This window comes from Mesocricetus auratus, unplaced genomic scaffold, assembly GCF_017639785.1.
Source record: "Mesocricetus auratus isolate SY011 unplaced genomic scaffold, BCM_Maur_2.0 Super-Scaffold_100004, whole genome shotgun sequence".
Lineage (NCBI taxonomy): Eukaryota > Metazoa > Chordata > Mammalia > Rodentia > Cricetidae > Mesocricetus > Mesocricetus auratus.
In genome coordinates, this window is record NW_024429189.1 from 56,259,244 (window position 1) to 56,286,122 (window position 26,879).

The 26,879-nt window shown below is 38.7% G+C and overlaps 1 protein-coding gene across 1 annotated transcript; it reads left to right on the plus strand.

The window, feature by feature from the left end:
- Nucleotides 1-7,027: 7,027 nt before the first annotated feature.
- LOC101834593 (olfactory receptor 4C13-like) lies at nucleotides 7,028-7,884 on the plus strand. Its single transcript, XM_013120689.2, is given in 2 exon segments — nucleotides 7,028-7,832; nucleotides 7,835-7,884. Coding segments are annotated over 2 exon segments (855 nt in total).
- The last annotated feature ends 18,995 nt before the right edge of the window (nucleotides 7,885-26,879 follow it).

The following is a 26,879-nucleotide window of genomic DNA, read 5'->3' on the forward strand; positions in this document are numbered from 1 at the left end:
CATCAGGGAAATGCAAATCAAAACAACTCTGAGATACCATCTTACTATTGTCAGAATGGCTAAAATCAAAAACACTGAAGACAGTTATGCTGGGGAGGATGTGGAGAGAGGGGAACACTCCTCCACTGCTGGTAGGAGTGCCAACTCGTACAGCCACTTTGGAAATAAGTATGGAGATTCCTCAGGAAAATGGGAATCAATCTACCACAAGACCCAGAAATTCCACTCTTAGGCATATATCCAAAGGAGGCAAATTCATACAACAAGGGCATCTGCTCCACTATGTTCATAGCAGCATTATCTGTAATAGCCAGAACCTGGAAGCAACCTAGATGCCCCTCAACTGAACAGTGGATAGAGAAAATGTGGTATATTTACACAATGGAGTATTACTCAGCATAAAAAAACAATGGAATCTTGAAATTCACAGGTAAATGGATAGCGCTGGAGGAAACCATCCTGAGTGAGGTAACCCAGTCACAAAAAGACAAACATGGTGTGTACTCACTAATATATGGATTTTAAACATGGATCAGGAGAGTGCGAGTCTGCACTACCACTGACAGAGAGTCTGGGAAACAGGAAAGAACCTAAAAGATATACATGGTAGCCAAGAGAAGAGAAATGAGGCAAGATCCTCTGAACAGATGGGGAATACGGGCAGGGGTGGGGGGGGAGAAGTGGACCTGGGAAATAGAGAGGGGGAGAAGTGGAAGAGAGTGTAGGACGTAGAGGAACAGGAGCATCGACTGGGGTGTTGGATTGAGGGAAGAGGGAATCATAGGTTAGAAGACAGATCAAGCACCATTGTGACCTCTAGTGACCTAAACAGATGACACCAATTGGCAAGCTAAACAATAGTGTAGAGACCACCTCGAATGCCCATTCCTGATAGTGAACTTGATGTCTATAACCATGCCGGAGCCTTTATCCAGTGACTGATGGAAGCAGAGGCAAACACCCACAGTTAAATACTGATCAGAACCCAAGGAACCCAGCGACAGAGAGAGAGGAGCGATGAGCAAATTGGCAAAGAATGGGCTGGCAAAACCAGCAGAGACAGCTGATCTGAACAGGGGAGAGCTCTTGGACCCCAGACCAACAGCTGAGAGGCCAGCATGGGAGTGATCCAGACCCCCTGAATGTGAGAGTCAATGTGGAGACCTGGGTTACCTATGGGGTCCTGAGCAGTGGATCAGTGTTTACCCCTCGAATACTAACAGACATGTGTGTCCATAACTAAAGAGGGTTGCTCTCTCTGCCTGGACTCTTAGGGAAGTGCCTGGACCCTTCCCTGAGAGAAATGATAGACTCTAGATATCCCCTATGTGGAAGGAATTGGCAATAGGGTAGGAGGATGGGGGGGTGGTAGGGGGTACAGGAGGTGGGGAGGGAGAGGGAACTGGGATTGACATGTAAAACAAGCTATTTAAAATAAAAAAACAAAATAAAATTAAATTAAATTATAAAAAAGAAATCAGAGAAACATCACCCTTTACAATAGCCATAAACAGCATCAAATATCTGGGGATAATGTTAAACAAGGAAGTGAAAGACTTGTATATCAAGAACTTTGAGTCTTTAAAGAAAGAAATCAAAGAGGACACCAGAAAATGGAAAGATCTCCCATGCTCTTGTATTGGTAGGATCAACATAATAAAAATGGCAATCTTGCAAAAAGCAGTCTACAGATTCATTGCAATTCCTATCAAAATTCCATCACAATCCTTCAAGGACCTGGAAAGAACATCAATCAACTTTATATGGAAAAACAAAAGGCCCAGGATAGCCAAAACAACCCTATACAATAAAGGAACTTCAGGAGGCATCACCATACCTGACTTCAAGCTCTGTTATAGAGCTATAGTCCTGAAAACAGCTTGGTATTGGCACAAAAATAGGCTGAATTGAAAATCCTGATTTTAACCCACACACCTATGAACACTTGATTTTTGACAAAGAAGCTAAAACTATACAATGGAAAAAAGAAAGCATCTTCAACAAATGGTGCTGGCATAACTGGGTACTGATATGTAGAAGACTGCAGATAGATCCATGTTTATCACCTTCTTCTTATGAACAATTGAGTTTAAGTAGGCCCATCTGTGAGACAATGAGAATGGAAATATTCACTGAGGTCTGGTAGGTTCACTGTTGGTTACAAATAAAGGGAATGATTTTGGTCCCCACCATTCATCAATAGTATACACATTGCCAGATAGGTTGGGGATACATGAGCCTGTTCCTACACCATGACTTATTTCACATAGCCTGTCTTGTTCAGAGACAGTGCAGGTAACCACAGGCATTCTGAATTTGCAATTGAGGTGAAGGTACCAAATCCTCAAATACCATTTCACAGCCATTCTCCCTTTCATATGACTCTTATAATCTATATGCTCTCTTCTTAGCAATGACACCAGAATCTAAGATTTTGTATGAATGTACTGATCTAAATTGAATTCTTAGCAGAACAATCTCAAGTGATAGTAAGTCACTTAAGGAAATGTTCAACATCCTTAGTCATCAGGAAAATGCAAATCAAAACCAGTATGAGTGTCCATCTTACACCTATCAGAATTGCTAAGATCAAATATACCAATCAGAGCTTATTCTGTGGAAGATGTGGAGAAAGGGGAACATTCCACCATTGCAGGTGAGAATGAAAATTTGTACAGCTGTTTTGGAAATAAGTATGGCAGTTTCTCAAAAAAATAGTTATCTACCTACCTCATACAGTACAGCTATTGGGCATATATGCAAAGGAGGCACATTCACACTACTCAGAAATTTGTCCAATTATGTTCATAGCAACATGATTCTTAATGGCCAGGTCTTGGAAACAACCTAGATGCCCCTCAAGTGAAGAATAGATAAAGACAATGTTGTATATTTACACAACGGATTACTACTTAGCGATAAGAAACAGTGACATCCTAAAATTTGCAGTCAAATAGACAGAATTAGAAAAATGCATCCTGAGTGGGGTAACTCAGAATGAGAAAGAAAAATATAGTATGTACTCACTCGTAACTGATACCCAGACAAAGCAAGAGATATACATCCTACAATCCACAACACCAGAAAACCTATAACTATCTTCCAGATATAATTGTAAGCATATGCACAAATCCACAGCTAACCATTTTTTCAAGCTCCTTGAGGAAGTCAAGACCATAATGGGGAAATCAACTGACCCAAGATATTGAGAGATCACTGATACTAGTCTGACAAAGGGAAACCTACATAAGACTGAACTAGATTTATTTAATATACGTGGCTCTGGTGTGGCTGGGACATTCTATGAGGCTATTGACAGTGGACCCAAGACCTACCTCTAATGTACAAACTCTCTTAGTATATGGAGAAATCCCTTGCTCAGCCTACACACAGGGTTGTGGGGGGTGGAGATGTGTGTTGGTTGTGCCTCAAGGTGAATATAGGACAGACTCAGTAGACATCTTAGTTAATTAAAAATAGTGTTTTTAATTATAACTTTACAATATAAAGACAGAGAAAATTTAGCATTCACAGTGCCTAATTATACTAATTCTCATCCTAATACATATCTATGGAAGGTTCTCCCATAGGGAATGTCAAATTGCCTTACCCAGTGCCGATATTATTTATAACAGCAGCTTGAAATGATAAGTAAGCAATTTCCTCAATTTATTTATTTATTTATTTTATTGGTTTTATGAAACGGGGTTTCTCTGTATTGTTTTGGAGGCTGTCAGTCCAGCCTGGCCTCGAACTCACAGAGATCTGCCTGCCTCTGCCTCCCGAGTGCTGGCATTAAAGGCGTGCACCACCACCGCCTGGCAAATTTCCTCAATTTATAATTTGCCATTACATGTAGGATATTTTACTAGCTGATTAAAGTGTTGATAATTTAGATAGAAGGTTTGAAGTAGTAAAGAAAAGTTTCCCTTTTGGGGGATTACAAATTCTTCCTGAAAAATACAAAGATGATATTCTATAATTATTTAAGGTATAAATGAGGTCTATAAAAATTTAGACACCAAAAGGTATGAATTAGGAGAGATCAATTGAAAAGTTTTAATGACTTTCAAAGACTGCTAGGAGACATTTCCTATCTATGGCCCACTGTTGGGGTAAATCCTGAGGAACTGGGTGAGTTTTTCAAAACCATAGACTGTGACAAGGACTTAAATAGTCCAAGAGAATTATCAGCTGAAGGTGAGAGAATGGTTTTGGTGGAAAAGAAATTACAGAATGCACTTGTGTATAGTTTGGATCCAGAGCTTGATTACATTCTGGTTATTTTGCCGTGTAAGCATTCTCTCATGGGAATATTAATACAGAGGGAAGATACTATGTTAAAATGAATTTTCTTCCTCATAAATAGATCAAATATTTAAAAAGTTATGTGGAAAAGATTTCCGATTTGAATCTAAAAGGAAAACTGATACTTTATTGATTATATGTAATATACCCAGCAGAAATTCTAGTATCTTTTACTAATGATGAAATTGAAAACTTATGAGCTGAAAGTGAACCTTGGGGAGGAGCTTGAAAAAATATCTTTGGGAAAAAGTGACAAAAAACACCCCCAAAGCAAGAGAATTCAATTCCTAAAGAGAACTAACAATATCTTTCCTTGCATTATATGGATGAATACCAATATCTGAAGCCCCTACATTCTATACAAAATGTTCAGGAAAGCCAGGTTATGAATCAAAAATTTAAGTACGGTTGTTCAAAGACATTATGATTATATCCAAAAGTCAGGATTATATGCTATTCTTATGGTCCTAATAAATTTTAAAGAAACAATTTATATAATTACTTACTTGCATTATGCAGAAAGTTGATTTGTATATTTAAACCACTGAGTTAGTACCTGATTATACAGAATTGAGCTTATTATTTATCCAGTTATAAGAACTAATCAGGAATAGAAAATATATATGCACAAAGAGGTGGTGATTGTCCACAGGATCCATTGTCATACCTCACTGCCTTGTGTTCTGGACCAAAGCAGCATCCTGTCCTATGAAGTCCCCCTCATCCTTCAGGGCACCCTGGCTTGTGACCCTGTTTCCAATCAGTCAGGAATAGAAATATATATATATATATATATATATATATATCACATACATTTTAGTGAATAGTATAAGCTTATGATTCCATGTACAGACTCAAATAATTAATTTTGGAGTTGTGTATTATGAGTATTATAAGTCTCTATAATTTCAGGAAAAGAATTTAAAAAGTAAGTTATTGTAAGGTGAAAATTTCATTATATTGCTGCTCAAGTTATCAATTATATTTATCTGATAACTGCATTCATATTTTAAAAAATGTATTGGAACCTTGTATGTATGCTTTCCCATTATAATGAATTCTCATAGCAAATTATGTAATACCATTCTTCTTCTCATTTTATAGATAGATGATGAAGAGGTGTTTGATTGCCAGGAAAGGAACCCAATGTGAGTGACAAGAGGAAGAGCCAGAACTCAAATTTGATTCCTACAACTTTTGAATTGATGTTCTTGGTGACTGTTGCAGTACATTTCTTCAGCCTTCCCTAGAGATATTCAAACTCTAATATGTAGGATATATGGGAAGGGTGAACTAAAAATGTGCTAAGATGTAAGAGTCCTTCCAAGACTAGAGCACCATCATTGAATTAATGACTAAAATAACAAATATATCATTGTGTATCACCCTATGATCTGGCTTATTTATAAATGTGCAATAAGTGCGATTATTTATGAAATGCTAGTAAACACAAAATTAAGTCCTATTTAATATAGTTTTGGACCAATGCCTGCTTAACACAATAATATGATAATATAGTTCAAAGATTTGAAGCGTATAATACTTTAAAATACGGGAGATAAAATAACTGAAAGAAGCAAATTCATGCAATTAACTTTGCCAGTTTGTCTGCTTTTCTGAGGCAGTAAATATAATTTCTCATGTTATATATAGAAGGAAACATGGAACTGTTACAAAATGATGACAACCATCTCTTTGGTGTATATGAAGAACTGAAACGGCAAGTGTTAAAAGAATGCTTAGTTGAAGACCAGGGTTTACTGATCTCATTTATGTTCTTTTTCTTGTGTATAGATAGAAGCACTTTCCTCTAACTTGATAAAGACAAACAACAGTGCTGGGTATTTGAAGTACTAAAAGCAGTCCTGTGTGCAAGGAACTTTGCAATCAGTACATGAAAACCTTTTATAGACTATTTTGGAATCATCACATGGACTTAAGTATTATAGGTTTTGTACAATAACCTATGCATGCTTTCACTATATCCTCAGTACCATCTCCACTGAAGTTTTTGCACAAATTTCTGTTATGATTTGACGCTTTCTATTGTCTATGTAATTTCATATAACATATGGAATTTAGATTTAGATCAAAGCATTTGTATTTTCACAAGGAGTTTTTGAAATGCTACTATTAATAATCTATTAATGTGACTTCTCCCGCTATTAAATTCTCTAGTTACTACTAACTGATGAATAACAGTCTGCTTCAGCCATGGCCAAGGCTCAGTTTATGATATGACCTTCCAAGATTCTTTCTTATTCAAGTTCACTAATAGCTTCATAGTCAAATCTTATTTATATTTTATGGCTGTACATTTCCTATAAATAAACTGCAAAAGTTTACCTTTACTTTAGTGGGCTCTGCACCCAAGTACTATTTATCCCATTATCGTTTGTGAGTTTAACTGCCTCTAGGAGTTTAATTTGAAATACTTCTACTCTACGAGTCATCCCAAATATTCAGGACAGTTAAGATTGCCTAGTATATTTATATACATTGCTCATATCCATAAATTTTCAGCTATCTTCAATGAGAAGGCAACTCTATAGACTTAAGTAGTCACAAGTATCTAGAAGACTCCCTGAAATGTTAAAATTTCTTTATATTTCATGAATTAACAGAATGTAAACACTAGTCATTAGAGTACAGAAATTAAATAACCATGAGTATGCATCATTTTACTTCAGGAAATATGATTAACTCTCTCATCAACTAGATGGAATACAGGAACAATGTGACAAAGTTTGTTCTTATGGGACTCACGCAGAACCCACACATGGAGAAAATCATACTTGCTGTGTTTTTGTTCATCTGCATAGTCTCTGAGTTTGGAAATTTGCTCATTCTGATCGCCATTACAAATAGCCACCTGTTGGGGTCTCCTATGTACTATTTTCTGGCATATCTCTCCTTCATTGATACCTGCTACTCCTCAGTCAGTACTCCTAAGCTGATTGTTGATTCACTCCATGAAAGGAAGTCCATTCAGTTCAATGGATGCATGACCCTAGTCTTTGGGGAGCATTTCTTTGGAGCTGTTGAGGTCATCTTGCTTACTGTCATGGCCTATGACTGCTATGTTGCCATCTGCAAACCCCTGCACTATGCAGCCATCATGAGCAGAAGACTCTGTAGTTTACTAGAAGGAGTGTCATGGGCTGGAGGCTTTTTTCATGGAGGTATACAAATTCTGTTCATTATTAGGCTACCTTTTTATGGCCCTAATGTCATAGATCACTTTATGTGTGATCTGAGCATTTTGCTTGATCTAGCCTGTGCTGATACCCACAACCTAGGTATCTTTGTTGCAGCCAACAGTGGCTTCATTTGTCTGTTAATCTTACTGCTTCTGCTCATCTCCTACACAGTCATCCTTTACTCACTAAGAACCCACAGTGCAGAAGGAAGGTGCAAATCCCTTTCTACATATGTATTTCCCATTGTTGTGGTCTTACTCTTTGCACCCTGCACATTTGAATACATGAGACCTGCAGGTCCATTCCCCATTGACAAGTCAGTTGCAATTTTATAGCAGTGATAACTCCCATAATAAATAACAAATACTGGCAATGATTGGTAGGAAGTAAGTCTCTTCCCTGCTGATTGTGGATGTATGTTGGTGAAGAATGCAAAACACCATATGGGTGTCACAAAGACTAACGCTTGATGCAGTAAGTACATCCTTGAATTTTTATGCCAAAGTCCTGGGAATCAGAATCATAATTTCATGAGTGTTCTTAATGTCATAAAATGTTACCAGCAATAAACAATGTGTGGGAGAAAATATTATGCCCCCTGCCAGATAACTGGATGAAGAAAATGTGATATATTTGTATAATGAAATATTATTAAGCCTTGGAGAAAACATCAATTTTAACATCATATATAAATCCTGTTAGTATTATCTTAGGAAAAGTAAGATGTGGAAAACCTATCATTGTCAAACTCAGGGCATTATTAACCTTTCTAACTTATGAGACAAAACTTATGTTTTGTAAGAAATGTTTCCATTGTTTCAGGTGTTGAGTATATAAAATAAGTATACAAATCAAATACCCAACAGTAAGATAAATTTATTCTTAAAAGGTATTAGTTCTTAAAACAATTCTTTGGCATACTTATGATTTCACCATTTATCAAATAGAAAAATAATTGAAAAGGTAAAATGTACTTGCCAATTTATCATATATTCAACTTTTGTTAAATATTTTGGGCAAGGCCTAACCTCCCCATCTATTTTCATAGCTGACAGAAACTGTGAATTTATAAACATCATTGTTGAAAAGATGACTTCTGACAAAAATGAAAGAAACTTTTTAAGGTCTATCTCAGAAATTGTTTAAAATTCTTTTGTAAAACCAAACCAATATCCATTTTTTTAATTTTGTAATTTGTATTTATGTGCAGAAAATATAGCATTGTTCACTTAATCTCCATCAGTGCTAAGTTCTTTGGCTAAATTCTTTTCCAGCTTGGAAGTTATGATCACAGATTAGGACCCAGCACGTTGCATTCCCAGTGGCAGCAGTTCTCATTGTATCTGTCATTTTAATAGGCCCTAAAAGCTTCACCACAATTGTCTTCAAAGTTAAACTGTGTGTAGGCAACAGTAATGAATGTCTTCCTGTGACTGTGCATGATGTGGACCTTATGGAGCAAGTCAGGCATTGGTGGCTAATGCCTGTAATCCCAGAACTCAGGAGGCAGAGGGAGAGAGATCTCTGTGAGTTCGAGGCCAGCCTGGACTACAGAGTGAGGTCCAGGACAGGCTCCAAAACCATACAGAGAAACCCTTACTCAAAAACCCCCAAAAAAGGAAAAAAGATTTTATTGACTTTGTGGTATTATTCCTCACTGCCCTGTGTTGAAAAATGGTGATCCCCTCATGCATCTTTTAAGAATCTTTTATGAAATTCAATGTGGTCCCACAACGAGAAAAATTTAAATTACCACACTAATTTAGGGAGAGATTGTAGTACATACCTGTGTTGCTGACCATGCCCATTTGGGAACAGCCACAGGTGTGTATGGGGTTTGTGGGATATAGGCCTTATGAGAGGCTGGCTCAGTCTCTCTTAGGATTCTGGTCCAGTCTCAGAGAGCAGAGTAGACTGAATTCTTAGAGGACTGATCCTGGTTTATCAGTTTCTCATGTAACTGATTTGAGGCCTAGGTAATCTATTGAGCCTTGGGCAGCAGATCAGTACCCATACCAAGTATACACACGGACTTTGGACTCCCATAGAACAATGTGAGGTGCACTCTCACCCTGAACTCTTGGGGAAGGGTCTAGGCCCTGCCCTATATGAAATGACAGATTATGGACACCCCCATGGAGGGCCTCACCCTACCTGGGGGAATGAGGGGATAACGGGGGGATGGGGGGAGGGCACGGGAGGAGGGGAGGGAAAAGGAGAGGGACCTGGAACTGACTTGTGAAGCAACCTTGTTTCTTATCTAAATTAAAAAAAAGAATAAAAAAAATCATAAAAAAATAACCTATGACAGGCCTATCCCAAGAAAGTTAATCTTCATCCCTCCATGTGGAATGGGCTCCCAGAGTCTATTTGTATGCCAGAAATGAATTTTGCTTAACTGTCCAAGGTCCCAGAGATTGCTGAGGCCTCACCTCTGACACCCAGGTTGGGCGGGGCAGTGTCTGCCATGCTGGCCTCTCAATCATCAGTCTGGGGTCCATGAAATCCCCCTTGTTCAGTTCAGCTGCCTCTATGGATTTTGCCAGTCTGATTTTGATTCCTTTGCTCATCACTCCCCTTTGCAACTGGGTTCTAGGAGTTCAATTAGGATTTTAGCTGTGGGTGTATGCCTCTGCTTCTGTAAGCCACTGGATGAGGGTTGTAGGATGGCATATAAGGTAGCCATCAATCTCATTATCATTGAAGGGCAATTAAGATAGCCTTAATGCAATTTGGTGCCATTCTTATAGATCTGTGGAGATATCACTATTTCCAGATCTCTCCTCCAGCTTATAATGGCTTCCTCTTTTATGTAATCTCTCAAATTTCTCTCCTCACTTGTTACCCTGACTCAATATTCCTGTCTCTCCCATGTGCTACTCTCCCCTCCTCTTCCCCTCTCTTACTCCCATCTCTCTCTCTCTCCTCACCTCCCCCTATGCACTCAATCCCCTCAGGAGTTCTGGTCCCATTCCCCTTTCCTGGGTTATGCATATCTCCCTTAGGGTCCTCCCTGCTTCCCAGACTCTCTGGCAATGGAATTGTAGACTGGCAACACCCTGCTTCAGGTCTAAAATCCATATATCAGTGAGAACATACCATGTTTGTGTTTTTGTGACTGGGTACCTCACTCAGGATGGTTTCTTCTAATGCCATCCATTTGCCTGCAAAATTCAAGATTCCATTGTTTTTTTTTTCTGTTGAGTAGTACTCCATTGTGTAGATATGCCACATTTTCTCTATCCACTCTTCAGTTGAGGGGCATTTAGATTTCTTCCAGGTTCTGGCTATTACAATTAATGCTGGTATGAACATAGTTTAGCAGATATCCTTATTGTATGAGTTTACATCTTTTGGGTATATGCCTAATAGTGGAATTGCTAGAACTTGTGGTAGGCTGATTTCCATTTTCCTGAGGAATCTCCATGCTGTTCTCCACAGTGGCTGCACAAGTTGGCATTCCCACCAGCAGTGGAGGACATTCTCCCTCCTTTACATCTTCAGCAGCATAAATTGTCCTTAATGATTTTGATTTTAGCCATTCTGATGGGAGTGAGATGGCATCTCAGAGTTGTTTTGATTTGCATTTCCCTGATGGCTAAAGATGTTGAACACCTTTTCAAGTGTCTCTCAGCCATGTTAAATTCCTCTATTTATAATTCTCTATTTATATCTGTACCCCACTGTTTAATTGGATCTTTTGGTGTTTTGGAGATTTGCTTCTTAAGTTCTTTGTAAATTTTGGAGATCAGCCTTCTGTAGGTTTGGTAAATATCTTTTCCCATTCTGTCTTGTTGACTGTGTACTTTGCCTTGCAGAAGCTTATCAGTTTCAGGAGGTCCCATTTATTAAATGTCAATCTCAGTGTCTGTGCTACTGGTGTTACCTTCAGGAAGCAGTATCCTGTACCAATTCGTTCATGGGTACATCCTAACTTCTCTTCCAAGAGGTTCATTGTAGCTATATTGATATTGAGATCTTTAATCCATTTGGACTTAAGTTTTGTGCATGGTGATAGATATGGATCTATCTGCTGTGCACCAAGTTTTCTTATAAGAGAGCAAAAACCAAAGCAAAGTAGTGGGATGCATTCTGCAGAGCTTCTGCCAAGGTGATGTGTGACACTGGGGGCAGGAATTCTAAGCAACACTGATGATCATAGGATTTTTTGCAGTTCTAATAATAGTGGGTTGCATACAAGGAAACTGTATGAAAAGAGTGTTATTGCCCCAAGAGACAGAACGCAAGTGGAAGAAAAGACAAAGATTTGGGAATGGAGTTTTTAAAAGCTATTGGCACAAACATCATCACAGCATATTTATACATTCTGGATGAAAGCTATCGAATTTTATGTTTATTCAGCTCCATTTTCATTTTTTAACTCAATAATTTCTTCTTACCATTCTAATCCTTCCATTTTGTAATAGAAATGTTCACTCTGTGTATTATAGATCAGACTGAGCCAGAGATGTTGGAGATGGAACAGAAATGGATATAAACTGAAAGTTCATAACCTGATACTTATTTCCAACAACGGGTTCCAGAAAACACAGTTCCTAATTGTCAGTGCAGTAATGTAGCCTGATCCAGTGAATTCAAAGCATGATTCCATAAGATACATTTCAAATCCAAATAGTGACTGGACTAGAGACAAGGCATAGCAGGTATAAACATCCATTGATCTTATAAAGAACCAATGTTTGATTCCCAACTGTCACATGGTGGTACATAGGCAACATTAACTCAAATTTGCATCATAATATCCTATAAACACGTTATTATTTGCCAAAGTTCAAAGTGTCAGATTACTAAATTTAAAAATATAATTATAGTAAAGTCAAAAAGGGAGTCTCCCAAAAGTCAGAGGGATTATTGCTGATAGGTGAGTTCTCTCTACTTGTGCTAACACTATTACCGGGTATGAGTAATGACATACACACATAAAATAAACACACTAGCGTCTCATCTCAAAACTGAATGTTAAATTATCTATCATACATACATGCACATATATTTGTATGTATATATACACACACACATGTATGTATACCCATATTTATATATATGTGTGTATTTACATGTGCCTATATATGTATATATATGCATATATGTGTATATATACAGGTATATATATAAATATATATAGACATGCAGAGATGTGGAAAATATAATCTCATATAGAGTCAGCCATAGCAACAATTGTAATAGAAATTAGTAAAGATGTTCCCTGTTTAGTTGTTAAGAATAAGGAGTAAGGGTGGGAAGAATTTCATCCAAGAGCTGCCAAGTGTTTCTAATACTGGCAGGCTCTGGAGGACAAGTGCAGCTTTGCCCCAGATCTCTAGATTGGGGTGGGAAAATTTCATCTAAGAGCCAGCTCAGCATTTATCACAGTGGGCAGTCAAGGACTTTTACGGTGAGTGAGAACAGGGTGGAGAAACGGGAATGATAAAGACAGGTAGAACAAGGCGTGTGCTGAGGAGAGAATCAGGTCTAGACAGGAGAGGCAGGTGAGGAAAAGGTTAAGTTAAATGCCCTTCTTACCACCTGGGGCCAGATTTCTGGATCTAGGCTGCTCCCCACAGTCATTATTTGGTCGGTGACCCAGATGCAGTTGTGGGGGTCTGTGTTGATGTCTGTTGCTCCCTTTTCCAGCAAGGCTCCTGGCAACAGCAGAGTATGAACCACTATCTGTGACTAAGTTGATGTCCAAGTTTGTGCCTCCACAGGGGCCATTCCAATTCAGGATGCCTGCATAATCATGGTAAGTTCTGGTCCATACTGCTGACAGGGGGCCATGCGTGTGGCTCTGCTGTGATTGGGCTTTGAGTTGATGTCCATGGCTAGTGTTGCCACTGAGCTCCAAGCAGATGCCTGTGGTCCATGCAGAACATGTTGGTCTTACAAGGTCAACCAGCCACAGGGACAATACAGACCTGCATGTCCCGTAATATTACCCATGGCCATGGTGTTGTTCAGTCTCATACTGTGGAAGTAGGCCATGTCTGAGTCTGTGGTTCTAACTTAGGCAGGCTCAGTGTGGATGTGGTGGCTCCTATTATCATCAAAGGCTGAGTGGACATGGGGACATACTGGTGTTTGGGGGTCATGCTGCTACTTTGGCCTTTCTGATTTGGCAATATGCAAGGCCAAATAAGGACACTCTGCCATCCAGCCTGGGATGCTGTCAAGGACCACGCCTACAGCAATTTGAGTTCCTGCTGATATCTATGCCCATATTGCCACTAAGTTCCACACTGTTTCCCAGGATACAGTCTTCTACCTGTGGACATTTTAGAGCCAGTGTCCTTTGCTGCTGCTGGGCCCATACACACGTGAGTAACATACAATGCCACCCAGGACCAGGGTATCAGAATGGCATGAATTGCAGATGGGGTGAAGTCTGTGTACTTTGTCCTACTATAGTCTGGGTCTGCACCAATGCCAGTGGCTCCCGTTACCAGCCGAAGCTGAGGAAAGTGCTGGACTGATTTTGGGCTGCCAGTTACTAACTACGCCACTCTGCAGAGCAGATCCTGCACCTGCCCAGGGCATCAAAGTAGAGCTCTCCCTTTAGGTGAGTATTCAGATAAGATGGTTCTGAATTTGTGAGAATGGGAGAGATAGCCCCTTGGTCTTTTGTGGTTTGGGGACGGTGAGACAAAACAATTGTTCCATGTCCTATGACATCAACAGCAGTGTAGAAAAGCTGGTTCCAGGATCATGAGAGAGGGAGAGCTGATGCTGCCCCACACTGGGTGTAGTTTTCAGAAGAATGGGTCCTGCACCTATCCTTGGCTGTATAGTAGAACTGATGCCATTAATGGAGGCACAGGGGATCCAGAGACTTGCATGCACATGGAACACCTGGCCTCATCTTTTATCTCCTCTTCTTTCATGGTAGGGGAAGCAAAAGATAGATGACCTCCCCATCTTCTACCCATTCATCACCTCTGTGGTGGGGGTCAAAAAGCTGACCCTCAAATTATGAGACCAGGAGAGTTGGCACCATTGCTCACCAGCAGGACTATTGGGTAGTGTAGTCTATGCACCTTGCCTGAGCAAGAAGAAGCTGACCATGTAGGCACAGGCACAATCGAGCAGCTGGTAGAAAAGCAGCAGGATGAAACATGACCTCTACCCCCTGTCATCTGGCATGTGATGGCAGGAATGAAGAAAAAAATGTCCTCCATCCACCTTCATGCCCCCTTTGGCAGATGTGATAGCTGGATGCTGGGGCAAGGAAGTCGGAGGCTAGCCCTGCTCCTCACAAAATGAAACATATGAGAGGTCGGGCACAACATGTAACCTGAGTAGAACACTAGAACTAACCCTGTTGACCAGGTCCCAGGAAGGTAAGGCATGAAGGCCTTAGGGCCGGAGAGCTGCTCCCACCATCTAACTGGGTCATGGGTAGGAAAGGGGAAAGCCCTTCACCTTTGTAGCAAGTATTTTTGGATTTCTAGTCCCAAAATAATGACACAGAAGCTTATTGTTAATTGTGGCAGCTTTGACATAGTTTACGCTTATTTCTAAGTATCTCTGAATAGCTTAAATTAACCCATTTCTATTAATCTATGTGCAGACACAGGGCTCACAGGTTTTGCCTCTCTCCTCAGGCATGTCCTGTTTCCCCTGTTTCCAGATGATCACTCTACCTTTCTTATTCCCCAGAGACCTCTCTGTCCCCTGAACTCAGACTTAACCTCTTCCTGACTATGTGTTGACCATTCATATCTCTTAAATCAATCACAGTGACACATTTTCACAAAATGTAAATGAAAATTCCACAACACACCTCATCCCTTGCCACCTATGACAGGCAGGAGAGACAACCTCGGGAACATGGGAATGGAAGAACTTTCTTTGCTCCTCCACAGCAGCAGTAATCCAGAGAATAGGCCGTGCACATCATCTAGGCAAACCAGTAGGGATGACTGTGTTGGTATGAATGCAGGTGACTTAGACAGTAGGTGTGAGAGCAGAAGAACTGGCCCTGCCCCTTGCTGTCTGCTACATTTGGTGAGCTGGGTAGTGCAGTGCTAGAGAGCTTACCTTGGTGAAGACAATGAGTGAAAGACGAGAGACTGGCAAACCCTGACTACACAGGCAGAGAACTAGGACTATGAGGATGCAAATCACTGTTTGGGGACTCCTTTCATGGGTCTATATTGCATAGAAGAGCCTGCAGAAGGAAGAATCTGATTCTCCAGGATACTATCGTAAAGAGTCATCTGACAAAATTGCAGTGACACTGGTTTTGTGTCTTTCAGAGGCTTTCACACTTAACTTTACTTCTATGCATGTGTTATCATATTTGAGGAATACTAACTGACTGCCCAATTTATTTAGTCTATGAGAGGTTACATTAAAGAGTCACATGATTGCCTTCCTCAAGTCTTTCAAACAATGTTATTTAATCCCATGATTCTTATTAGCTCATCACTGGGTGTGCTGGGAATTAGCCTAGGCAGAACAGAAACTCACACAGTTCAAGACATTTAAGGTACACTTGCTGTACCTAGTTGTCAGTGAAGTATTATGTAATTCTTTCTGACTCTTCATAGAGGGAAAGCAGTCACATTGCAAAGGGCTTAAGTTTGGTAAGATGGTATCTGACATTTGTGAAGAAGTAGCTACTTGGTAAAATTTCAGGAACACCCCACTACAGGATTTTATTATTATTATTATTCATTATGTATATAATAATTGTCCTCACTGTTTTGGTTGCTCTTAAGTTTATCTGTAAAGAGGTTAGACAACTTCTTAAAACAAACTTAGAAGTATGTCTATTGAAAGTTAAAGATTTATAGTATCACTTTAGAAACATATAAACAATATTCAAACTACACTATAAAACACCATACTTTGCTAAATTACTGAATTTTCTCATAAAGCTTTCATTTCTCAGAAGTATTAAGGTCATTAGTCTGTATTAAACTCTTCTGCAAATTTTAGATAGATATAGCATCTTCTAGGTTTTAAGAGCACATGAATAGTTCTTAATCAGTAGGATCTCATCTAGTCACTTCCAATGGAAATATTTGGGATATTTTCTATACTTTAGCATACCAACAAATAGTCGTAAACTTTAATAAATAAAATGCATCCTTTTCCTCCCACACAATAATGATGGACATACCTGTTACTTACATGGAATCCATGGATTTAAAAAAATTGCTTTATTCCAAAGATAGCACTTCTTATTTATCAAAGCAGTCAACATTTAATAGTATCCTGGGCTATTCAATTTAATATTTCTTTTACAAACTTTAGTATTTAATCATATATTGTCACTGTGAATTGAAACACTAAAATATGCATATTTACCAAATCTATAATAATTTGTCTCTGAACTCACAATGCAGAAATATCTCTATCACCTGATAGAAGACTAGCTACATGAGTTTAACCTGCCCAACACCTTCTTATTTTTTTGCAGAATATTATTTTTATTTAGGTTAGAAACAATCTTGTTTCACATGTCAATCACAGCTCCCTCTCCCTGCCCTCCATCCCCTCCCTCGCTACCAGGTCTTCCAGTCCCCCACCTAATCTCCAGTTCAAATCCTAAGGAGGGTGAGGCATTCCATGGTTGATCTCCAATAACTGTCATTTCATCAAGGGCAGAGCCTAGGCCCTCCGCCAAGAGTCCTGAAGGAGATAGACATCCATACTGTGACATGAACACTCCAAGTCTATTTGTACACCAGGGATAAATACTACCCAAGGCCCCATAGATTACCTAGGCATCCTCATTGACGCCCACATGTAGGGTGTCAGTGTCATTCCCATGATTTCCTCACAGCCATCAATCTGGAATCCAAGAGCTCCCCCTTGTTCAGATCAGCTATTTCTGTAGGTTAAACCAGGCCACTTTGAACACCTTCGCCCATGAGTTCACTCTTTCTGACACTGGATTCCAGGAGTTCAGTTCAGTGTTTGTCTGTGGGTATCTGCCTATGCTTTCATCATTTGCAGGATGAAGGTTCTGTTTCATAGAATATCTGGCAGTGGGATTGTATGCTGGCATACCCCTGATTCATGTCTAAAATCCATAAATGAGTGAGTACATTCATGTTTCTCTTTTTGTGACTTAGTAACCTCATTCAGTATGGTTTCTTCTAGTGCCTTCTATTTGCCTACAAATTACAAGATTAATTTTTTTCTGCTGAATAGTACTCCATTGTGTCAATGTACTACATTTTCTCTATCTACTCTTCAGTTGAGGAGCATCTAGGTTGCTTCCAGGTTCTGGCTATTACAAATAATGCTGCTATAAACATAGTGGAAGAGATAACATTGCTGTATGATTGGGCATCTTTTGGGTATATGCCTAAGAGTGGAACTGCTATGTCTTGTGGGAGACTTATTGCCATTTTCCTGAGGAATCTCCATACTGATTTCCAAAGTGGCTGTATAAGTTGGCATTTCCACCAGCAGTTTAGGAGAATTCCCCTTTCTCCACATCCTCTCCAGCATAAACTGTCTTCAATGTTTTTCATTCTAGCCATTCAGACAGGAGGAAAATGGTATCTCAGAGTTGTTTTGGTTTGCATTTCTCAGATGGCTAGAGATGTTGAGTACTTTCTCAAATGTCTCTCAGCCATTTTAGTCTCATCTATTGAGAATTCTCTATTTAGTTTCAATCCCATTTTTTTGAATGGATCCTTTGGTGTTTTGGAGACTTGCTTCTTGAGTTCTTTGTAAATTTTGGGGATTATCCCTCTGTCAGATGTGGGGTTAATGAATATCTTTTCCCAATCTGTGGGGTGCCTTTTTGTCTTGATGACTGTGTCCTTTTTTAGTTTAGTTTTGTTTTTTGTGTCTGTATTGTTTGGAGCTGTTCCTGGAACTCGCTCGGTAGACCAGGCTGGTCTCGAACTCTCAGAGATCAACCTGGCTCTGCCTCCCAAGTACTGGGATTAAAGGCATGTTCCACCAATGCCCAGCTGCTGACTGTGACCTTTGCCTTACAGAAGCTTCTCAGTTTCAGAGGTCCCATTTATTAATTGTTGATATTAGTGTCTGTGCTACTGGAGTTGTGTTCAGGAAGCTGTCTTCTGTTCCAATTCGTTCAAGGGTTCCTCCTACATTCTCTTCTAACAGATTCAGTGTGGCTAGATTTATGTTGAGGTCTTGGTCCCTTTGAGCTTAAGTTTTGTGCATGGCAATAGACATGGATCTATCTGCATTCTTCTCCATGTCAGCATTTAGTTCTGCCAGCACTAATTGTTGGAGATGCTTTCTTTTTTCCATTGTATATTTTTAGCTTCTTTGTCAAATATAAGAAGTTCTTACATGTATAGGTTAATATCAGGTTGTTCAATTCAATTTCATTGGTCTACCTGTTTATTTTTGTGCTAATACCAAGCTGTTTTCAGGACTCCAACTCTATAATAGAGCCTTAAGTCAGGGATGGCAATGCCTCCAGATGTTGCTTTGTTGAACAAGGATGTTTTGGTTATCCTGGGTCTTTTTTTCCATACAAAGTTGATAATTGTTCTTTCAAGGTCTGTGTAGAATTGTGCAGGGAATTTAATGAGGATTGCATTAAATCTGTATATTGCTTTTAGTAAGATTGCCATTTTTACTATGTTGATCCTACCTATCCAAGAGCATGAGAGACCTTTTCACCTTCTGTTGTCTTCTTTGATATCTTTTTTTAAAGACTCAAAGTTCTTGCTATACAGGTCTTTCACTAGTTTGGTTAGCATTACCCCAAGGTATTTTATGTTGTTTATGGCTATTGTAAAGATCAATGTTTCTCTGATTTCTTTCTCAGCCCTTTTATCATCTGTATATAGTAGGGGTACTGACTTTCTTGAGTTGATCTTGTAATCTGCCACTTTGCTGAAAATATTTATCAGCTGCAGGAGTTCCCTGGTGGAGTGTTTTTGGCCACTTATATAAACTATCATATCATCTACAAATAGCAAAAGTTTGACCTCTTCCTTTCCAATTTGTATCCCCTTCATCTCCTGTTGTTGTCATATTGCTCTAGCTAGATCAACAAGTACAATATTGAAGAGGTATGGACAGAGTGGACAGCCTTGTCTTATTCCTGATTTTAGAGGAATTGCATTGAGTTTCTGTCCATTTAGTTTGATGTTGACTGTTGGTTTGCTGTATGTAGCTATTATTTTGTTGAGGTAAGTTACTGTTATCCCAGATCTCTCCAAGACCTTCATCATGAAGGGGTGTTAGATTTTGTCAAAGGCTTTTTCAGCCTCCAATGAGATGATCATATGATTTTTGTTTCTTAGCATGTTTATATGGTGGATTACATTGAAGATTTTTGTATGTTGGACCAATGCTGTATGCCTGGGATGAAGCCTACTTAGTCATGGAGGGTGAGTTTTCTGATATGTACTTGGATCTGATTTGCCAGTAATTTATTGACTAGTTTTGCATCAATGTTTGATGCTGCAATTATAAATGGCACACTTATTGAAAGTATAGGTAAGTATATATTGTAGAAGTTACTCACAAGAGAAAAACAAGCAACCCAGATGAGCCGAGTATTTTTCCCACCGTCAAACTTGAAGCTGAAAATCGGTCGAGAGGTTCTGCTGCTCAGTCTTTTATTCCATCATCCATATATTCCCCTAGCCATGGCCAAAAGTGGGCCTGCCTAGTGACATAGTCTGTATATGTCTTTAGTCACGCCTAAAGTGGATGTGATTGGCAGTGTGGTAAACCCCCCTTATAGAGCCTCATCTGTATGGGCCTCTAATATGCCACATGGCTGGTGGCATAGTACTAAGTCACACCCTACAATTCGCCCTTTAGTCTAAAAAGGATATTTAAACTTAAAACAAAACTAACTTGTGTCAATGAACAAAATGTCTCAAACATCTACTCCATCTAAACCTAAACTTAACTGAAAGAAACACCCAAGTCTGAACACCTCCTTCCAGTCCCAACCATAAAATAATAGAAAACTAACACTAACAGGTGTAAACTATCCTATAATATTAATAGCACCAAGAGGGGCATAGAATTCTCATAACTACTTCCTGCTGAGATGGGATGATGACAATCTCATGCGGACCTGTGAGAAGAAAAATGTTAGTGTAACAAAATCTTCAGTAGATTAGACAGTCTCTGTTTTGCAGGAGATGCTTTATTGAAGTTCCTGACTGGATTTCTAGTGTTGATTGAAGCTCTTGTCTGAAGCTCTGGCCAGATTATAGAAGCTGCACTGTATCAGTTCCTTGGTCTAGAGTTGTGTCGAGTGATGTAGTTCCAAGACAGTTTCAGGATGGTGCTTGTCAGGTGGAGTTGATGATATGGGGCAGTTCAGATGCATCCAGTTGGATCAGGTGGAGTTGAGGAAGTGGCTCCTCATTCTCTTTCTGAAGAAATTGAAGATTGCTGTCAGGAAATCCCTTGTTCTCTGGAAAACTCAAACATAATATTAACAAAGAATTTTTGTATAACTTTCATATGTATGCATATTGGAAAAGGTGACAATAGGGAAGATGGTAAACATGAAGGAGATTAGATTTTCAGAAAGAGAAATCCACAGGTAACAGTCCATAATTTTTTCTTCTGTCTTATATCAATGGCTGATTGGTATAATATAGAAATTCTGAATTCTATTTAATAATACACTTGAATTTAGAGTAGGAGAGCCAATCCAACTCCAAAGACAGCTACAGTTAAATGAATGGGAACTAAAGCATATTAAGGAACAGAAAGAAATGGGTATTATAAAAAACTATATAGAGAGATGTAGAATTTGACACCACACAGTGAGTTATTGTTGGTTTGATGGTCCTCAGTGTAGTTATTCATTCTTCTTCAGGAATCCATACATCCAGTATTTTTTGCTGAGTTTACCTGTGAAGACAAAAAACAAAACTCTTCTCTTTCCTTTTATGAGGTCACTTTACACATGGTAGAATATGATTGTATAGATGAGCTGTTATCTTTCTTCCTCCTGGGATGTCTTCTGTTCTAATAAAATCTTAATTAATTTCGATGGTACCCAAAGTTTTTCTTCTCCTGTGGAAACAAAAGCAAAAGCCCTTGCTGAACGTAACACATATCCTGGTTTCCAGACTGAGGTCATAACATCCTTAAAGTACACTGGTTGGTTCAGTTCAGAAGTCTTCTCTGTAGTCAAGTGTCTTTCTTCTGTAGTTTGTCCTTCTTCATTAGCATTAAGAAAATTCAACTTTAGTAAAGCATTATGTAACCTGTGTTTGGGGGTCTTTGTTCCCCCTGGCTGTTTATGAAGCATCTCTGTTAAGTTTCGGTTAGATCTTTCAACCACTGCTTTTCCTGTGGGATTGTAGGGTATACCAGTTACATTTTTTATATTATACTATCTTTAAATTTGTTCCAATTTACTGGAGACATATGCTGGATTAGTGTCAGTTTTTATTTTTGCAGGTATACACATAACTGCCATCACTTTTAAGAGGTGTGTAATAACAGAATCAGACTTTTCAGAGATGAGGGCAGTAGCCCATTGGAAGTCTGAGAATGTGTCTAAGGTATTGTGTACATATTTCAAACTGCCAAATACTGGGAATCAAAAAACATCTATTTGCCAAAGTTAATTTCTGTGAATAACTTTAGGATTACAACCTTCTGGTAACAGATTTTGATTGAGCTAGTGGGGTAATTTCATACTATCTCTTTGGCTTGTTGCCAGGAGATAGAAAAATCCTTCTTTAAACCTTTGCTGTTAACATGGCATTTCTTAGGAAATTCCGAAGCTTCCAACACATTACCTATTAATAAACAATCAATTTCTTCATTGTCTTGTGCCAGAGGGTCTGGCAAACCTGGATGGGATCTGATATGTGTTTTATATGTAGGATGAGTCCTGTTTCTGATGGTTTCCTGTAATTGTAAAAATAATGAGGTTAATTCTGTGCCATCAGGAACAAATTCTGCAGTTTCAAAGTGCAAGAGAACTCTCTCTGCATACTGATAATCCATGACTATATTGAGAGGCTCTGTAAATTCTTTAAGTACCATGAGAATGGCATATAACTCTGCCATTTGTACAGAGTTGAAAGGGCTTTGAACTACTTTACATTTATTTCCTGATTTATATCCTGCTTTACCCAATTTGTTCACATCCGTGTAGAAGGTTAGAACTCCAGAAATAGGTGTTTGTCTCACAATACATGGAAGGATCCAAATTGTTTTCTTTATGAAGTTGATTCTGTTTTGGGATAGTTGTTACTAATAGTTTCCAAAAAGTCACTGTAAGCTATTTGCCAATACTCATTATCCTTCCATGAGGAGTAAATTTCCTCATTAGTTAAAGGTACAATAATTTCAGCTTGGTCTTTCCAAGTCAGTTCACAAAGTCTTAACTTACCTTTTAATATCAAATTGGAGACCTTTTCTGTATATGTTTTCAATTTTTTATTCTGTTTATGTGGCAGAAGTACCCATTCTAGTATGATGTCTTCCCTCTGCATTAATATACCTGATGGGTATTCTCTAGATGCTAAAATAACAAGAATACACTCCAGCTTTAGATCCACACAGTCCACATGAACTTCTAATATTCTCTTTGTAACCATTCTAATTCCTTTCCAGCCTCAGCTGATAGTACTCCTGGGCTATTTAGGTTTTTATCTCCTTTTAAAGCCATTTTCATGTGTTTTAAATCATGCCCTTCTAAACCCATAATTGTCTGTAATTGTGAGATTTCTCCTAAGAGTTTTTGAAGATCATTAAGAGTCTGGTAACGATCTCTTCTGTTCTGTACTTTTTGCGGTCTAATTTTCTTGGAGTCTGTTTTATAACCTAAACATTTCATAGAATCTCCTCTTTGCATTTTTTCGGGGGCAATTTGTAATCACCAGAGAGGCAAAGTTTCCTTTATTGCTTCAAACATCTTTTCCAATGTATCCTTATTTGAATCAGACAGTAGTATGTCATCCATGTAATTATATATTAATGAATGTGGAAATTGTTTACAGATTATTTCTACAGGTTTATGCACAAAGTATTGACACAAAGTCGGGCTATTTAGCATACCTTGAGGCAGCACCTTCTACCGGAATCTTTGTACTGGTCGGGAATTATTATAGGTAGGTACTATGAAGGCGAACTTTTCTCTGTCAGTTTCTTGTAACGGAATAGCGAAGAAGCAATCTGTTAAATCTGTAACTATAATTGGCCAATCCTTAGGTATTAGAGAAGGTAGTGGCATACCAGGTTGTAAAGACTCCATAAGCTGAATTATCTTGATAATGGCTCTAAGATCAGTAACCATTCTTCTTTTCCCAGACTTATTCTTGATAATAAAAATAGGTGAATTCCATTTACTAGTTGATTCCTCAATATGTCTAGCACCTATCTGTTCCTGAACTAACTTCTTCAAAGCCTCTAACTTCTCAGATGTCATAGGCCATTGACCTACCCAGACAGGTTCATCTGTTAGCCATTTTAAGGGTAGAGCTTTTGGTTGCTCTGTAGGTTTGGCACTAGCATCCTGTTTCTGTAAAGCCTGTATGTTTGTATCTGTTTTATGCACTGCCTTACTATATTCTTTTTACCACCAAGAGCTTGTCTATAATTCCTATCTGATACAGAAGGAATGTTAATCTGTGTATTCCATTGCTGTAATAGATCACAACCCCAGAGATTTATAGAAGCATCTGCAACATATGGCTTTAACCTTCCTTTCTGTCCTTGTGGTCCAATAAAGTCAATCTACATAATGCTCTGTTTACTTTAAGATAGGGTTCCAATCCCTAAAAATTGAATGTTTACCTATTTTAAAGGCCAAATGGGAGGCCACGACTTCTGATTTATTATTGTGACTTTTCTGCATTGTCTAAAATGCCATTAATCATTGTATTATTTACTTTAACTGGTAACTTGTGTCTATGATATTGTATAGAAGTTGCCAAAACATACATTTTGTATATCCTCCTGATATAACTGATTCATCCTCTGTAGCTAATTGTATTATCCAGTGCTGTATTATTTACAATCGGCACTGGATCTTCCAATTGTCCTGGGAGAGGCTGTCCTCCACTGTTACTGGGAATGACCAGACTACCTTGGATTTTGGAACTTTCATGAAGACCCTGGATCAGATTCCCAGCTCTAAATGTATACATTGTCTGTAGTCGACAAGCATTCCTTGGTCCAATGTTTGTCCTTGCCACACTTCCTGCAGAGACCAGACGGCTGAGGCCTTCTGTCTGAAGCATTCCTGGTAGAAGCATTATTTCTAGGAATGCTTTATCTATAGTTCCTATTCAGATGCCCTATTTTACCACAGTTAAAGCATGTGGCATCTTTATGTCTGTTGAAATTTTTAGAAATTGCCTCCCTTACGCAGGCCTCTATAACATCATGGGTAGGGCATTTGGCATCGTGGTGCCTCATCAAACCTGTAGAAATCACTTTATCGACCCAAGCTCCCATATCCTAACTTTTACATTCAAGTTTATCTTATATAGGACCCATTTCTCCAATGGCGCTGAATCTATTAGTAATGGCCAAAGTACCTGCTAGCTTTGTGGATTTGCATTCTCATATGCTAAAAATTCTATAAGGAGTCACCTAGATTCTGGATTAGTTACTTGTACTTCTATTGCTCTGGACAAGCTTTCTAAAAATTCAGAGAACCTTTCTCTTGGACCCTTGTCTACTTTGGTATAGGGTTGCATTATCCCTCCTGTTTCACAAACCTTATGCAAAGCATTCAAAGCTGCTGTACAACAAAAAGACAATATGTGCTCGTCATACGCAGACTGAACTGCTGGTCAGTGTAAGCACCCTCCCCAAGAATCTTGTCTTGGGGCCCTTCATAACCGTTCTTTAATCCCTGAATCTCTAGGGCTTTTGCCTCTTGCCACCATAAAGCTCTCCATTAAATTTTACATGAATTTTTGAGCACTGCCAAGGCCAATTGGCCCAGTCTCTTGGGATTACTCTACATGCGGTGGCTCATGAGTTTATGAGCTCTCTGACATATGGAGAATGAAGACCATATGAAACATTGGGCTCTTAGATTCCCTTTAGGTCCTTCATCTCTATAGGTTACCAATGATAAGTATTGAAATCATTTGGGTGCTTTTACATTGCTGGTTTTGCAGTTACTTGGAAAACCATAGGAGAGGGTATGGAAACCTTAGGGATATCTTTCTGGCATTTGAGAGATGTAGGGAAAGCTCTGTCCTGACATGTTGCCAGTATGTCTGATATTGAAGTATCAGATTGGACATCTTCTGAGACCTGCAATCTATTTATCATTGTTTCTCTGTGCTCTTGAATTCTTGGGTCAAATACATTTCCAAGAACATCATGGAATCATTCATTTTTTTGTATTCATTATTTATACATGATTCCAAATATTTAATATTCTCATCCTTAGGAAGTATCTCAATAGCATGTAAACTGCCTTCCAGAAATAACGTTCCATCAGCTAGTTTGTCATTGCTCTCAGACATGGAACAAATCTTTTCTGCTTCCATTTTAATCTTATGTTCCAGGCTTTGTAGTTTGCTAGTGGAATCATCAAACACAGAATAGTTTTGTTAGTTAAACATTTCACCATTATGTTCCACTTTTTCTATTCTGTCTGTTGAATTGATAGATATGGAATACATTTTTTCTGAATGTAATTCAATTTTATGTTCTGTCTCTTTAAACCTGTTTGTCAGATCTACATTATCATTTTTAATATCCTGAATAGTTTTTACCATTCATTCCTTACTATCCTGAAAGGAATTTTCTGAATTCTTTGTACTGGGATTTCATAATCATCCTTCAATGACTGTATGATCTGTATAAATTTTTCCTTTCTCACCCTATTCTCCAACCACTTCTTTAGTAAGATTATATGTATTATGAAACTAATAATCACCATCGTGTGTAGAAAGAACCTTCCAGGTAGGTCCTCAACCCTTTCTAACATCTCATCCACACACACACAAAAAAAAAACAAGAAAAATTTTAACATCCTGCATTGCAATGTTAGTTGCCATTGTATAAAACAGTTAAGTTTATTACAAGTGGAGTTTAATTTACGGCAAATTCAACAGGCTGCCAGTGAAAGAGCAAGTGACAGCAAGAAAAATCTTGGAAGATCACTTAACCTTACCAGGAGGTAGAAAATGCTGGTTCCTAGTGGCAGAAATCTTGCCTAGCTGAGCGAAGTGGTGGGGTACTTAGCAAAAGTAGAATTCACATGGCCGAGGAGCAACCGTTTTCAGGGTGGATCCTGGTTCGGGAACTTCTGACACCTAAATGATTCTGCAATGATAAATGGCATACTTATTTAAAGATAAATGGCATACTTATTTAAAGTATAGGTAAGTATTTATTGTAGAAATTACCTACAATAGAAAAACAAACAACCCAGATGAGCCAAGTATTTTT